The sequence below is a fragment of the Cheilinus undulatus genome, linkage group 12 (genome assembly GCF_018320785.1).
Source record: "Cheilinus undulatus linkage group 12, ASM1832078v1, whole genome shotgun sequence".
NCBI lineage: Eukaryota > Metazoa > Chordata > Actinopteri > Labriformes > Labridae > Cheilinus > Cheilinus undulatus.
Window position 1 is genome coordinate 34,229,391 of NC_054876.1, and position 12,351 is coordinate 34,241,741.

At 39.0% G+C, this 12,351-nt stretch overlaps 1 protein-coding gene across 1 annotated transcript in view; it reads right to left on the minus strand.

The window, feature by feature from the left end:
• nrxn2a (neurexin 2a) overlaps positions 1-12,351 on the minus strand; it is a 266,470-nt gene that overhangs the window by 105,469 nt on the left and 148,650 nt on the right. Inside the window, exons 12-16 of the mRNA XM_041801644.1 lie at positions 10,092-10,211; positions 9,616-9,997; positions 8,408-8,598; positions 7,412-7,585; positions 3,421-3,540 (exon numbers count right to left, since the gene is read on the minus strand). Coding sequence (XP_041657578.1) covers positions 3,421-3,540; positions 7,412-7,585; positions 8,408-8,598; positions 9,616-9,997; positions 10,092-10,211 — 987 coding nt within the window. The remainder of the gene's footprint in view (positions 1-3,420; positions 3,541-7,411; positions 7,586-8,407; positions 8,599-9,615; positions 9,998-10,091; positions 10,212-12,351) is intronic.

Genomic DNA, 12,351 nt, shown 5'->3' on the forward strand with positions numbered 1-12,351 from the left:
ATCAATCAGAGAGCATTTTCCATATACATCATAGGTTTTTGTCCGCTTGTAAATGCCCCCATGTGAACACAGATCAAAGTTAACATCAAATGTGAAATTGTAACACAGATGATTGATTCGGACCAGATCAACTGAACTACAGGTGTGAAAACAACCTTAGTGTGACTAGCAAATTGCTTAGTTTGAGTCTAATTGTTTTAGTGAGTTTCTATGTTCCACTTAAAGAGCTTTAATGTCCCAGATCAACTCTGTAGTACTAGTCAGCCATTTGTTGGACATAAGTTTTTTCTAAGACAAGAAAAAAGCTTCAAGTCACAGATTTGGCACTAACAGACGTATTTTATGCAGAGAAAAATGTTGAAATCCTGTAAGCTTACCACAAACCTTTTTTCATCTTATCAAAATCACGTTCAAAAATCCCACAAAGTTGACGATTGGACCAGGAGTGCTAAAATGCTAACACATTTCTGGATTTTAAGATTCATTGCTGCAGCATTCTTTAGATGAGTGGTAAGGCTGTTGTCAAGGACAGGAAAATGTATTTGTGGTTCTTTTTCGCTTTTTTTTTTTTTTTTTAACTTTTCAGCCAGTGTATCATAAACTAGTAAATGACTTACCGGAAAACACAACTCGACTTCCTCCCACTGACTGCTCAGTAAGAAGTGGTAGATGTCAAAAATGTTGATACTTTAGGGTGCAGCAAATCCAGACACAACAATCTCCAACATTTTAATGTTCAGCAGAATCAAACATTACTGAAGCTTACGAGAAAACTGATCTATCTATCTATCTATCTATCTATCTATCTATCTATCTATCTATCTATCTATCTATCTATCTATCTATCTATCTATCTATCTCAGCTTAAGGTGGGTAAGTAAAAGAAAGAGCAGCCTCTCGAGGGGCACAGATAGGAAGTGATGAGAGAGAAGTGCTAGCAGAACAGAGTTTTCAGTGAATAAAAAGAGACTTTTTCACAAAATCTTGTTTTTGCTTTAATTAGTATTAACAGTACATCAACAGAATGTTGTTATGTGTTCAGTGACTTATTCTGTGCCAGTACTGTTTTCAGGCTGTTTCTAAAAGACAATTACCCAATTTGGGTGCCAAGGGTTTTTTGTGTGACAATGCTGCTATGTGGTGCAGGCAGCAGTATTGGTACTGGTAGAGTGAAAGTCCATATTACTCCCTTTATGTCATCTTTACAGTTTCTGGTCAATGAGCTATGCTTGAACTGTTAATTTAACTGTGTGCATGCATTCAGAACTTTTTGATTTATATTGGTAACAGTCAGACTTTTGTTGATGCCCATGTTTCACCTTTTGTAAGCTGGTGGTTCATGTTGTCCAATCTATCTGTACTTCACTTATACATGGAGGACAGAAGTGTCTCTTTACAGTCTCTTTACAGTAAACTATATGCATATCACATGCCCATAGAAAAATAAAACTCCTGCTTGCACAGATAATAATAGCATAATTCAAATGCATTGAATATAACCTTCTTATCATGCTGCACTTAAAGTAAGTGCTCATACCGATATCTGATATGCAACAAGTTTGAAATGTATGGTAATAGCCTGATGTCTCGATTAGGCCACAGTCCACTAAATAAGTCAGTCAAATGATAAATTGCTCAGACCCCTCATTCATTTGGACTGATTTTTCATGCTTAACTTTCTAATCATAAATCATTTAAAAGTTATTCCAAACAAGCCATGAATCTTATCTTTTATTTATTATTAGTCTGTTTTAATTTATTTCCATTAAGGGATAAAAAAATACTTTCAGATCTATGGACGTGCTTAAAATAGACAACCAGCCGTGAGTTGAAAGCTTTGTGCTGCTTTTGTTGTCAAAGGTCACCTTTTTTTGGTCTCATTGTTTTAAAAGACAGAGAGATAAATCTCAAACGTCTGCAAGTCATTGAACCAAAAAATCAAAACAAGTCGGATCAGTCCTCCATACCAAAAGGTCATAAATCAAAAGTGAGCACCAACTGGTATTGCTTTATGACTTCAGTTGCACAATTATCATTTTACCCCAAAAATGTCTTTATTTTGTTTGTGAAATACAGTATCTTTCACCCTTTCATGGACCATAAATGTGTAAAAGCTCAGAATAAATATGTTTTCCTTCAGAAAAGTGGATTTTTTTAAACTCATATAGGTCCAAAAGCCACATTGTTAGAGAGCCATACATTTGTAGGATCTAACAAAGCTCTTTTTCTTAGTTTTAATTTTTGTTAATACATTTTTAACAAACTAGCGAGCCAGTCAATGTTGTAGTACTCGAATCCAGGATGATTTGGAGGACTCGTGACTCGACTTGGACTTGAGCACTGATGACTCGGACTTGGCCTCTGACTCGAGCGTCAGGACTTGAGGAGGAGGAGGAGGACCTTTTTTGCTAAAGACTATCTTGTTCTGTAATATTTATTGTTTTTGTATGAGAAAATGCCCTCATAACTGATCAGTGTTCAAGTAGCGTCCAGTGTGCCTTCACCTGCACGCGCATTAACATGTCTAACCTGCTGTCTGTGAAAACAGGCAAAGGAGAGAGAGGAGAAGCGGGCGAGCCTGGATGACAGAGAGAGGAGCTGATAGGTTGATAGGTAACTCAAGCTGGTGGCTCTTTTCTGTATTCCCACGGTAATCTTTACAAGAAATTAAACTAAAATGCAGCCAGCCTACCTTTGAATCGTGGAAAATCTCCATCAGCTGCTGAATAGCTCATACTCGTCATATTAGCTGCTGTTGCTGCTCAGACAACTCAGACTTTGGGGGGACAAAGTTAAGACCTTTTAATTTGTTCAAATGTCCCACGGAAAAAATTGGAATTTAAATTTTTTGTGGGAAATCTGAATAAATCTCGTCATTTTAAAGGAGGAATATCTAGTATAAGATAGATGTAAAGCATGAGTTCAGTAAAAACATGTCTCATTAAATACACAAATAATCCTTTTAATATAACTAATATTATCGATGAAGAGTGTAACAGCTCCTGTAGCCCTTTAGAATAAAAAGTTGAAGAAATTCATATATTAATGAAACACATCAGTGTAGCCTCAGGACTCGGGTAAAGAGGACTTGACTCAGATTTTTCTTTGGTGACTCGGACTCGACTCGGACTTGAACAATAGGGACTCTGGACTCGACTCGGACTTGAGGTTTGGACAACTAACATGAGTGGACCTGAGAGAGCAATGCCTTCTATAATGCAGAGTTAAATCTGTCTTGACTTATTTTCATAGCTTTTTAACCACCTGAAAACACACTCATTGCTTTAATATTGCATCTTGTATTTGATGCATATTATTAAAGTGATCTTTATTCCTCCTGTTGTGGCAGGCTGACTATTTAAATCAAAGTAGACTGTCCCATCCTCCCACCTATTCAGGCATTAACAGAGCTGAACTTACGGTCACTGCAGAACGGCCCCCCGTAGGTTGTCATGGTGCAGTCACAGGAGAAGCCCTCCCACAGCTGCAGACACACTCCCTGATGGTGGCAGGAGTCCTCTGTGCAGGTGGTACTGGGCCCTGCGGGGGGTTGACAGCAGATTTTAACAGGTGCTGTCTCTCCATTTTATTTAGACTTCTTCACTGCTTTCCAAAAGGAATAAATACTTAATAATGGGCCGAGCCATTACTGCAAAAAAATTACTGAAGATATAAATCTTTCAACAGACAATGTTAATGGGAAGTGGTTTTATCACTTGTACATGTATTTTACAAGCTCCCAAAGAAAGGAGGTAAAGCAAGACAACATGGCAGTTCAAACAAGGCGTTGTGGAGCCTTTAGCTAATTTTTTTTTTTGTTATGCAAGTGCTGACTGGTTATAGGATGCTAACAATGTTTTTCAAAGATGGGGTCTAGGTAGGTCACAGAAGCTTGAAAGGAGAAAAGGGGACAGTGGAACAAAAATATAAACACAATAATGACATGACTTGTGAAAATCACATTTAAATGGGTCTTTTTGGATACCTTCATCGCCGTAAATTGTAATCTCTTTTCTGTTTTCTGTAACAATTCTTTAACTCAAAATAACACTCACCGCCCTAGCCAGTCAGAACAGGCAGTCACTTTCAGTGATGCAGATATGTCAGAAAGTTACTGTACCCCTGAAATCTGACTTCCTACCTCCTCTTAAAACAGACAATTTTAAGAAAATAAAGACTACCAGGCAACCAGGCTGATCATGACTCAGCTGCAAAAGGGGAACAACCACAGAATACCACCTGAGCATCAAAAACTAGCTGATTCAAACCCGCATACATAAAGTACAGCTTTACAGCAGCAAGAAAAAATGGACATGATGTTAAATATTACACAGTACACAACAATAACAACGACGATGTATTCAAAACAAATACCGTAACTGCTGATTACTATTAAGAGAGATAATGATATACCTTTGACATCAAAGACATGAAATGCACATAAATAAATGAAAAAGATTATTTGATGTCAACAAAAATAAACACACTTTAAAGACAAAAGTATTTGGCCACACCTGCTGACTACTGAATTCAGGTGTTACAATCAGACCCGTGGCGACAGGTGTATAAAATCAAGCACCTGCAGTCCCAGTTTGCTAACATTTGTGATACAACATGGGTTGTTCTGAAGAGCTCAGTGAGGCATGGTGATGTGATGTGATGGATGCCACCTTTGCAATAAGACGTTCATGAAATTTCATCCCTGCTGGATATTCCACAGTCAACTGTAAGTGATATTATTAGAAAGTGGAAACATTTAGGAACAACAGCAACTCAGCCACAAAGAGGAGGATCACATAAATTCACAGATCCAACCAACAAACAAAAGAACGAATGAAAGAACGAACAAAAGACAGAAAAAAGACAGAAAGAATGAATGAAAGAACATAAGAGTGAATGGACAAACTAACAAAAGAATGAATGAAAGAACGAACGAATGAACGAACAAACGATAGAAAGAAAGAATGAAATAAGGAACGAAAGAATGATAGAATGAACAAACGAAGAACAGTAGAAAGAATGAACAAAAGAATGAAAGAACAAAAGGCAGAAAGAAAGAAAGAAAGAAAGAAAGAAAGAACAAAAGAATGAAAGAACAAAAGGCAGAAAGAAAGAAAGAAAGAAAGAACAAAAGAAAGAACGAAAGAAAGAAAGAAAGAACGAAAGAACGAAAGAAAGAAAGAAAGAAAGAAAAAAGAAAGAAAAAAAGAAAGAATGATCAATTTTTCCTCTTTAGCTATGAATCCATTCATAGCTAAGGAGTTCTGAACTTCCACTGGCATTAATGTAAGCACAAAAACTGTGAAGCAGGAGCTTCATGGCATGGGTTTCAATGGCCATGCAGCATCACATCACCAAGTCCAAGTCCAAGCACACCGACACTGGACTTTGGAGCAGCGGAAATGTGCTCTGTGGAGTAAAAAATCTAAATCTCTGTTTGGCAGTCGGATGGACAAGTCTGGCTTTGAGTGATGCTGGGTGAACATTACCCAGCTGACTGCATTGTGCCAACTTTGAAGTTTGATGGAAGAAGGATAATAGGATGCGGCTGTTTTTCAGGGTTTGGGCTAGGCCCCTTACCTCCAGTGAATGGCAATCCTAATGCTTCAGCATGCCAAGACAAATTGGACAATGCTATGCTTCCAACTGTGTGGCAACAGTTTCGGGGAGACCTTTTTCTATTTTAGAATAACTGTGCCCAGGTGCACAAAGAAAGGACTATGAAGACATGGTTTAAGCACTTACCAATGTGCAGAGTGCACATCTGGACATCAGATCTACATGAGCTTTGTTCAATCATTTGAGAAAACACTTCTTTAATTGAGTCCATAACACAATAAGTACATTAAGTGTTTTTACAGGCCCACTGGTGGTGATTTAGATTTGTTCACAGTAAAAAGAGCTGCATTAGAACAGAGGATCAAATAAGCTTTGTCACTTTTTTCCCTCTCCCTGTGTGCGCAATGGCCCACATGTACTCTCTTTACTCTCTCTCTCTCTCGAGTTATTTTAAAAACACGGCTCCATGTGGTCTAAAGTTTGGCTATAAATATTTTTACTTACTGTCTGCTGTTTGATCACAATGGCGGAGTGCTCAATGATCACTGGACTGAGTCCAGGATGTTTGTGTTAATAACGGTGGGCTCCACGGCAGGATTTTTTTTCTGCTCTGTCTAAAAGGATGATAAAATATCTTTGCTTTAAAAAAGTAAGAGACAGCTAAACAGTGTTAATTTAGACAGCAGTCAGTCATAGTTTTAATCAGCAGAAGTGACATTGCAGCTCAATATATGTGCAACAATGGCAAGCTCTGTCCTGCTGTCACATAAGCTATGATTTAAATTCTTGTCATTGATTTAGAATCAAATGGCCTACATCAGTTATGCAAGGTCTGAGATCACTTTTAGAGCATGTTCTGACACAGACAGTGATAGAGCTATTGTAAATGGACACACACTTTTAAGGCCTTTATTATAGACATGCATATTACTCAGCAGATTTTTACATGATGGTCATTAAAGGGAAGCAGCAACATTCGGCCTGCCTGATCGACGCTTGTTCCATAGGGATTTCCTCCTTTAATTAAAGGGAGGCTATTTTCAAATATGGTAATACCATATTACCGCCCATCCTAATGTAAGGGTCATTTTCACAGCAAAGTTTGAGAACTCCTAAACTAAAAAAAACTTCTCAGACCAGAGGTAATGCAACTGTAAATCTCAGTTCTGTCTGCTCATCTGTCTTTGTTTGTGTCTCCTCCTCTATACCATGCCAAACCTTCTATAACCACAGAGGCTCTAAAGTAATAATCAGATATCCTGTTCAGAACCTCTCTCTCAAGAGGGGGATTAATATGTTTTGTATTTATTTAGGTGACCACCATCAGACCATAGTCATTTTATAACAATCACATCTCTACCTGGCTTTGCTCATTCGTGCTCCAGAGAGGAAGACAACTTTTGATTTCAGACGCTCCATGACCTTTACCCATGTGTCACCCTCAAGCCAAATGATTAGTCTGCTTATATAAATTTCTTTTACCACTGTTCCATTTCCTGTAAAGGTAGGCTACAAGAAGATATTCCTTGATTTTGTAAAGCTTTGCAATGAAGCTGTGAAATCTCTGAATGGTGTTTGAGTAGAACTCCACTTGAGTGGTGTGACTGCCTGGCTACTGTGATATTATGACATGTAAGCATGTATAATCACCAATTACAAAACCACAGAATGTGTTCACTGTCCAATCCCAACAGAGGATTTAATAATGCTCTTAATACCATAACAAATGCAGAGTAATGAGTTTCCAATGAGAAGTCGTGCTGAGTTTCTCTGGTTTTAAATAAGAAGAGATCACATTACAGATATGCTTCACAGATGTTTAATTATTTTCCTTGTGTGCTCCCTGTCTCACCTCCGCAGCCACGCTCCACCTCCCCCACCTTGTGGAGGGCATCAGCCAGCAGGTCAGGGAGTCTACCGTTCAAGTCCACAGATGCCAGGCAGCCCTTGTAACCTTCTCGGGATGCTATTAACCTGGGCAGGCTGCTGTACATGCTCTTCCCAACTCCGCCAATGTACAGCTCCCCTGTGAGATACAGAAGAGGGATTATTGCTAGAATTTTTTTCACCACAAGCAAGCATCCTGTAGAAGTACATTCTTTAACATAGAATGACAGTGTGAAAAAAATATTTTCCTTTGTAAACTGTCAGACAACATCCTAAATTACCATGACAACAACTAGAATGACTTTCTGATGATACACTTCACCCTCAGTGTGCGAGACTTTTTTAAAAAGGCAACTCTGTGGATTTCTGTCACAGTCCGTCCAAACTTCACTCGCACTCAGGTCGGGCATGACCATCGCACAGTAGGAGTTGACATCCTGCCACGACTATTGTATGGTTGGCTTGAAACCGCTCAGTGTATGCCCAGCTTTAGTCTGGTTCTGCTCAGATTCCTGCTTCTTACAGGGAAGATTTTTTCACCCCTGTAATGAGGCTTGACACTGCTAGTGCTGAGCTATCGGTGACTAGCACTGGACTTTAGAATAATAGGCTGCATCAGAGAGAACGGTCTAGACCTGCCCTCTTTGTAAAGTATCTTGAGATAATGTTGGTTATGAAATGCTGCTTTATACCAACAAAGATTGATTGATTGATTTACTGACCAAGTGATTGAAAAATTCATAGAAAAAGTATCAAACTACTCCAAAGCTAGAAATATCATGTGTCATTTCTAACTACTGTCCACTCTACAAAGTTGACTACATTTTTTACATAAAAAATGTAAAAAAAAAAGCAAGCACAAGAGAGCAGCTGGAAACTGGTTTACAATCCCAAATGTATAGGAACTTGTTTCATGTACTGTGCTCTAAATTAAAATGCTTCAAGTGTTCACATAACCTACCTTTCAAATCCAGGTTGCGAGCTCCATTGGCATGTTGGGTGACAGTGCGGGAATCTATCTTTAGGATGTGCACATTGTTGTTGTCACGGGAGATCACCACATTGTGCCACTGGTTGTCACTGAGCGGCTTATCTGAGTTTCCCTTCATCAGAGACGGCCCATTTCCCAAGTCAAAGACATAATGAATGTACCTACAGGAGAGCGCAGAAGTTTATATTTACAGTTTTAATCCTGAGTATGATTTCTCTAAAAGGTTTATCTCATTTTCAAATCACCATTACCAGTTTTAGGTGATTAAATAATTCATATCCATTGAATTATTACTGTTTTGTGATTCCAGCAGGTATCAAATTATTCTGCTGGAAAGCACAACCCTGCAGCTGCGTGCACTTCTGTCTGCCAGTCTGTTTTGTGATACAATCACAGAGGGGGGCTCAAAGTCAGAAATCTGCTCCAGCTTTGTTGACGTTCAAATAAATAACAGTAAGGGTACGTAAACACGCGGTGAGGCTTAAGGCACGGCAGAGCACAGTCAAAACTAAATCTCGTTTGAATCAAAGTGGAGCAGCATCCACGACAAAGCTGCTACACTTCACACGTAACATATCACAGCCTGAAAACTGTGACAGAAGTGTTGGAGGCCATTTTTGTTGTCTGTGTTGTCTGTGTGAGCTTCTGCTACAGGCTCCAGAGCTGAACAAGGCCTCCTGCTGACTAATTGCTTACTGGGAGAAAGTCTGTGTGAGGCTTGACAGTGGGAGGCTACAATTGTTGCTATGCTTGCTCTGTTTCGGCAACCTTTTCCTGCCAGGCTCTCCATCACAAAACATTATTTACAATGAATAAAACATTTGGAACATATTCGTTGCTAAATGTGTTCGAGAACAGTTGTGCAATAACAAAAGTGATGCAGTCATGTCACATGGAGTTTTTTTGCGCTTCTCCTCTTTGCTTCTCTCTCTTTGACAAAATTATTTATAATGAGCCAACGGTTGGAAATGGTTTTGTAACTCTGCTTTGCTGCAGGCAGATTGATTCAAAATAGAAATCATGATTAGGTCATTTTGATCCTGACAGAAGACAAAAAATATAACAGCACTATTCCTTTACCTCAAATGTTATTGCACATGAACGTAAGACTATGCAAAATCAAGTATAAAGGTATGAGTATGAGTAACCTTTTCTATGTTTAACATCATAACACTTACCCTTTGACCAGTTCCACCACAATGAAGTCACTACCATCTCCAGAATTATAAAGGATCAGGCCATCAGGGCTGGTGGTCTTAAACTGGAAGAAAAGGTGCATGGAGGCATAGGCCTGCAAGGTGGAAAAGGCCAGGTAGCTAGCTTGAGTTAAAAAGGTTACAGGGTTAGCCACAATGTGCCTCATGCCGAATCGAGCATTCAGCTCGCAGTAGGAGATGTCTCCATTCTTGCACTGGTCTAGATACAGCATCCCGTTGAACGACAGAGCTTGCAGGTGGCCGATAAAGTTGGAAGGCATCACAGAGATGAAACGGCGCTCTGTCATGATCCCCGTCTCGATGTTATTGAACTCTAGGCGAGAGTGGGCGCCACTCATATGTCCTGAGGAATAAGACACGCAGCTTAGATTGCAAATACCTTTGAATGTCTGTATTTTTTTCTAGCACATCTTCTTCCTAAATCTCTTCAACTATACCTTCCACTGTCACATTGTCCACGGAGAGCTGCAAATTCTTCCCACGGCGGACCACCTTCACTGTGTGCCATTCATTGTCATTCATCTTCTCGCCTACTAGGAGTATCTCTGGTCCCTTGCCTGAGAGGGGGGAAAGCATCAAGTGACAATCATACCACATCAGCTCAGTATACAAACTCTATTATACACACTGCAGCTCTCACAGCAGAAGCACTCTCTACCCAGGGTGCATGTTTATTCGCATACAGAATCACATACACACAGACACAGCTATTAACATTTACCTGTAACCAATACTTTGCCTCCACTTGATACACACATCAAAGAAGCTGCAGTGGTAGCTTTTTTCTTGATGCCGAATGGCTGACGTGTAAAATTATTTCCACACTGCAATAGATTGTTTTTTTCCCCTCATAGGGCTATTTAATTGACGTCTACATGTGGGTATTATCAAGAGGCTTAGCTCAAACACAGCTCTAAGTTTCATAATTTCTTATCTTACTCCTTTCTCGCTGGTTTCAAAATAGGTCACAGTGCAGAAGCTTGCCACTGCAGCACCGTCATCCCGAATCAGTGCCTATGCAACAGGCCGACATGGCAGTTCAAAGGAGTTCTGACATCGCTTGGGAAACTAATTGGCCATGCCTAAGCTGACTGCGCCTTTAGGGGTTTGTCTGTCTAATTGAGCTCAGGGTGCAGGAGAATTACAGGGGACGTACAGAGGGCAATAAATGGAAAACATCAACTGGTTTCCTAACACTCTCCTGTTTTCATCCTGGGGGAAATAAGTCTGCGGCGGGAGACCTTGTCCAGTGCAGCATATCAAGTGTCTTAACAGCGCGCCGCACGATACCTCCATCCACCTGCAGAATATCGACTGCGCACAGCAGACGGATCAATCACGCCAAAGCCTGCTCCCTGAGCTGTATTTGATGGATTTATTTAGATAATGAAAAACAAACCACTCTACAATCGTATCTAACATAGCACAGAAACGTTTACTTTGCAAGCCGACTTCTCTATGTTAAAACAGAGGTACAGATTTGATGCAATGGATGGGAGATAGTAGAGAGCTGGATAGCAGAGATATATCATCTCTGTGCTTCTCAGTGGGGAGCTTCTTGCTTTCTAATGTCAGCGTCCAAACCCAAACACATAAAAGACTGGAGTGTAACGTACACTAATCATTGTTGAAACGACAGATTACGAATTTAACCACAACTTATATTGAAACCTGTTAATGAAAATAGGTAACAATGCAGCAAAGTTTGACCATTGCCCACCGTGACGTCACGTCACATGAGTCTGCTTAAACTAGTTTAAAACTCTAAAAAACAAGAAGATTAGTCAAATAAATCAAAGAGTCCAAAACAGCTTACAAACGTCTTTAGCAGCTCGCTCCTGGTGGCTTCTTCATGCTAGCAACTCTACACAAGATCCGACTAGCATATGATATCGTCGAAGTATTAGTGAACGAAATGCATTGTGGGCAATGTAGGCTTTAATCTCCTAAGACTGCACGTAAATTTGAGGACATTTTGGGAGGAAACTTGTAAATTTGTAAGTACTTGAATTGGAAATTTTCCAGGTATATTTGTATATTTTGGAGTAGATGTGTTTAATGGAAGTTGTGTTGGAAATTTGCTATGACATGTTTTTTGGTATTTTGATAAATTTGTTTGGATTTTTGGTGCAATTTGTTTGGATGTTATGTAGTATTTTCTTATAAATTTAAGATGGGGGGGGGGTGTATTTGAATTATTTGAATTTTATTTGAATATTTTAGTGGAAATTTACTTTGATATTTTTGGTATTTTCACAGAAATCTGCAAAATTTGGGGCAGGGTGTCCTTTGAAATTTTCAAGAATTTTCATGGAATTTTCAAGGAATTTTGTCAACATTTAGGGTTTTTTGTATTGAATTTTCGGGAAATTTTCTATTAGAATATTTAGGATTTATATTAAAGTTTCAATGAAACATTTGGGGAATATTTGACGAAATTTACTTTTCCTTTTTATGGTTTATTTTAAAAAATGTAATAGAATTTTAACAGAAATCCAACACAATTTCTTTAAAATTTAAGGGAATTCATTAGAATTTTGGAGATGGCATGCAGTTCTTCCAAATAAGTGGAAGAAACTAAAAATGCATTCCAAGTAAAGGCTCAGGTCTCTGGAGTTTAGAAGTGAACAAGCAAAAAAGATGAGAATAAGGGGCATATTTTAATTGTTCATTTATTTTTATTTTTTTTACGTCAAT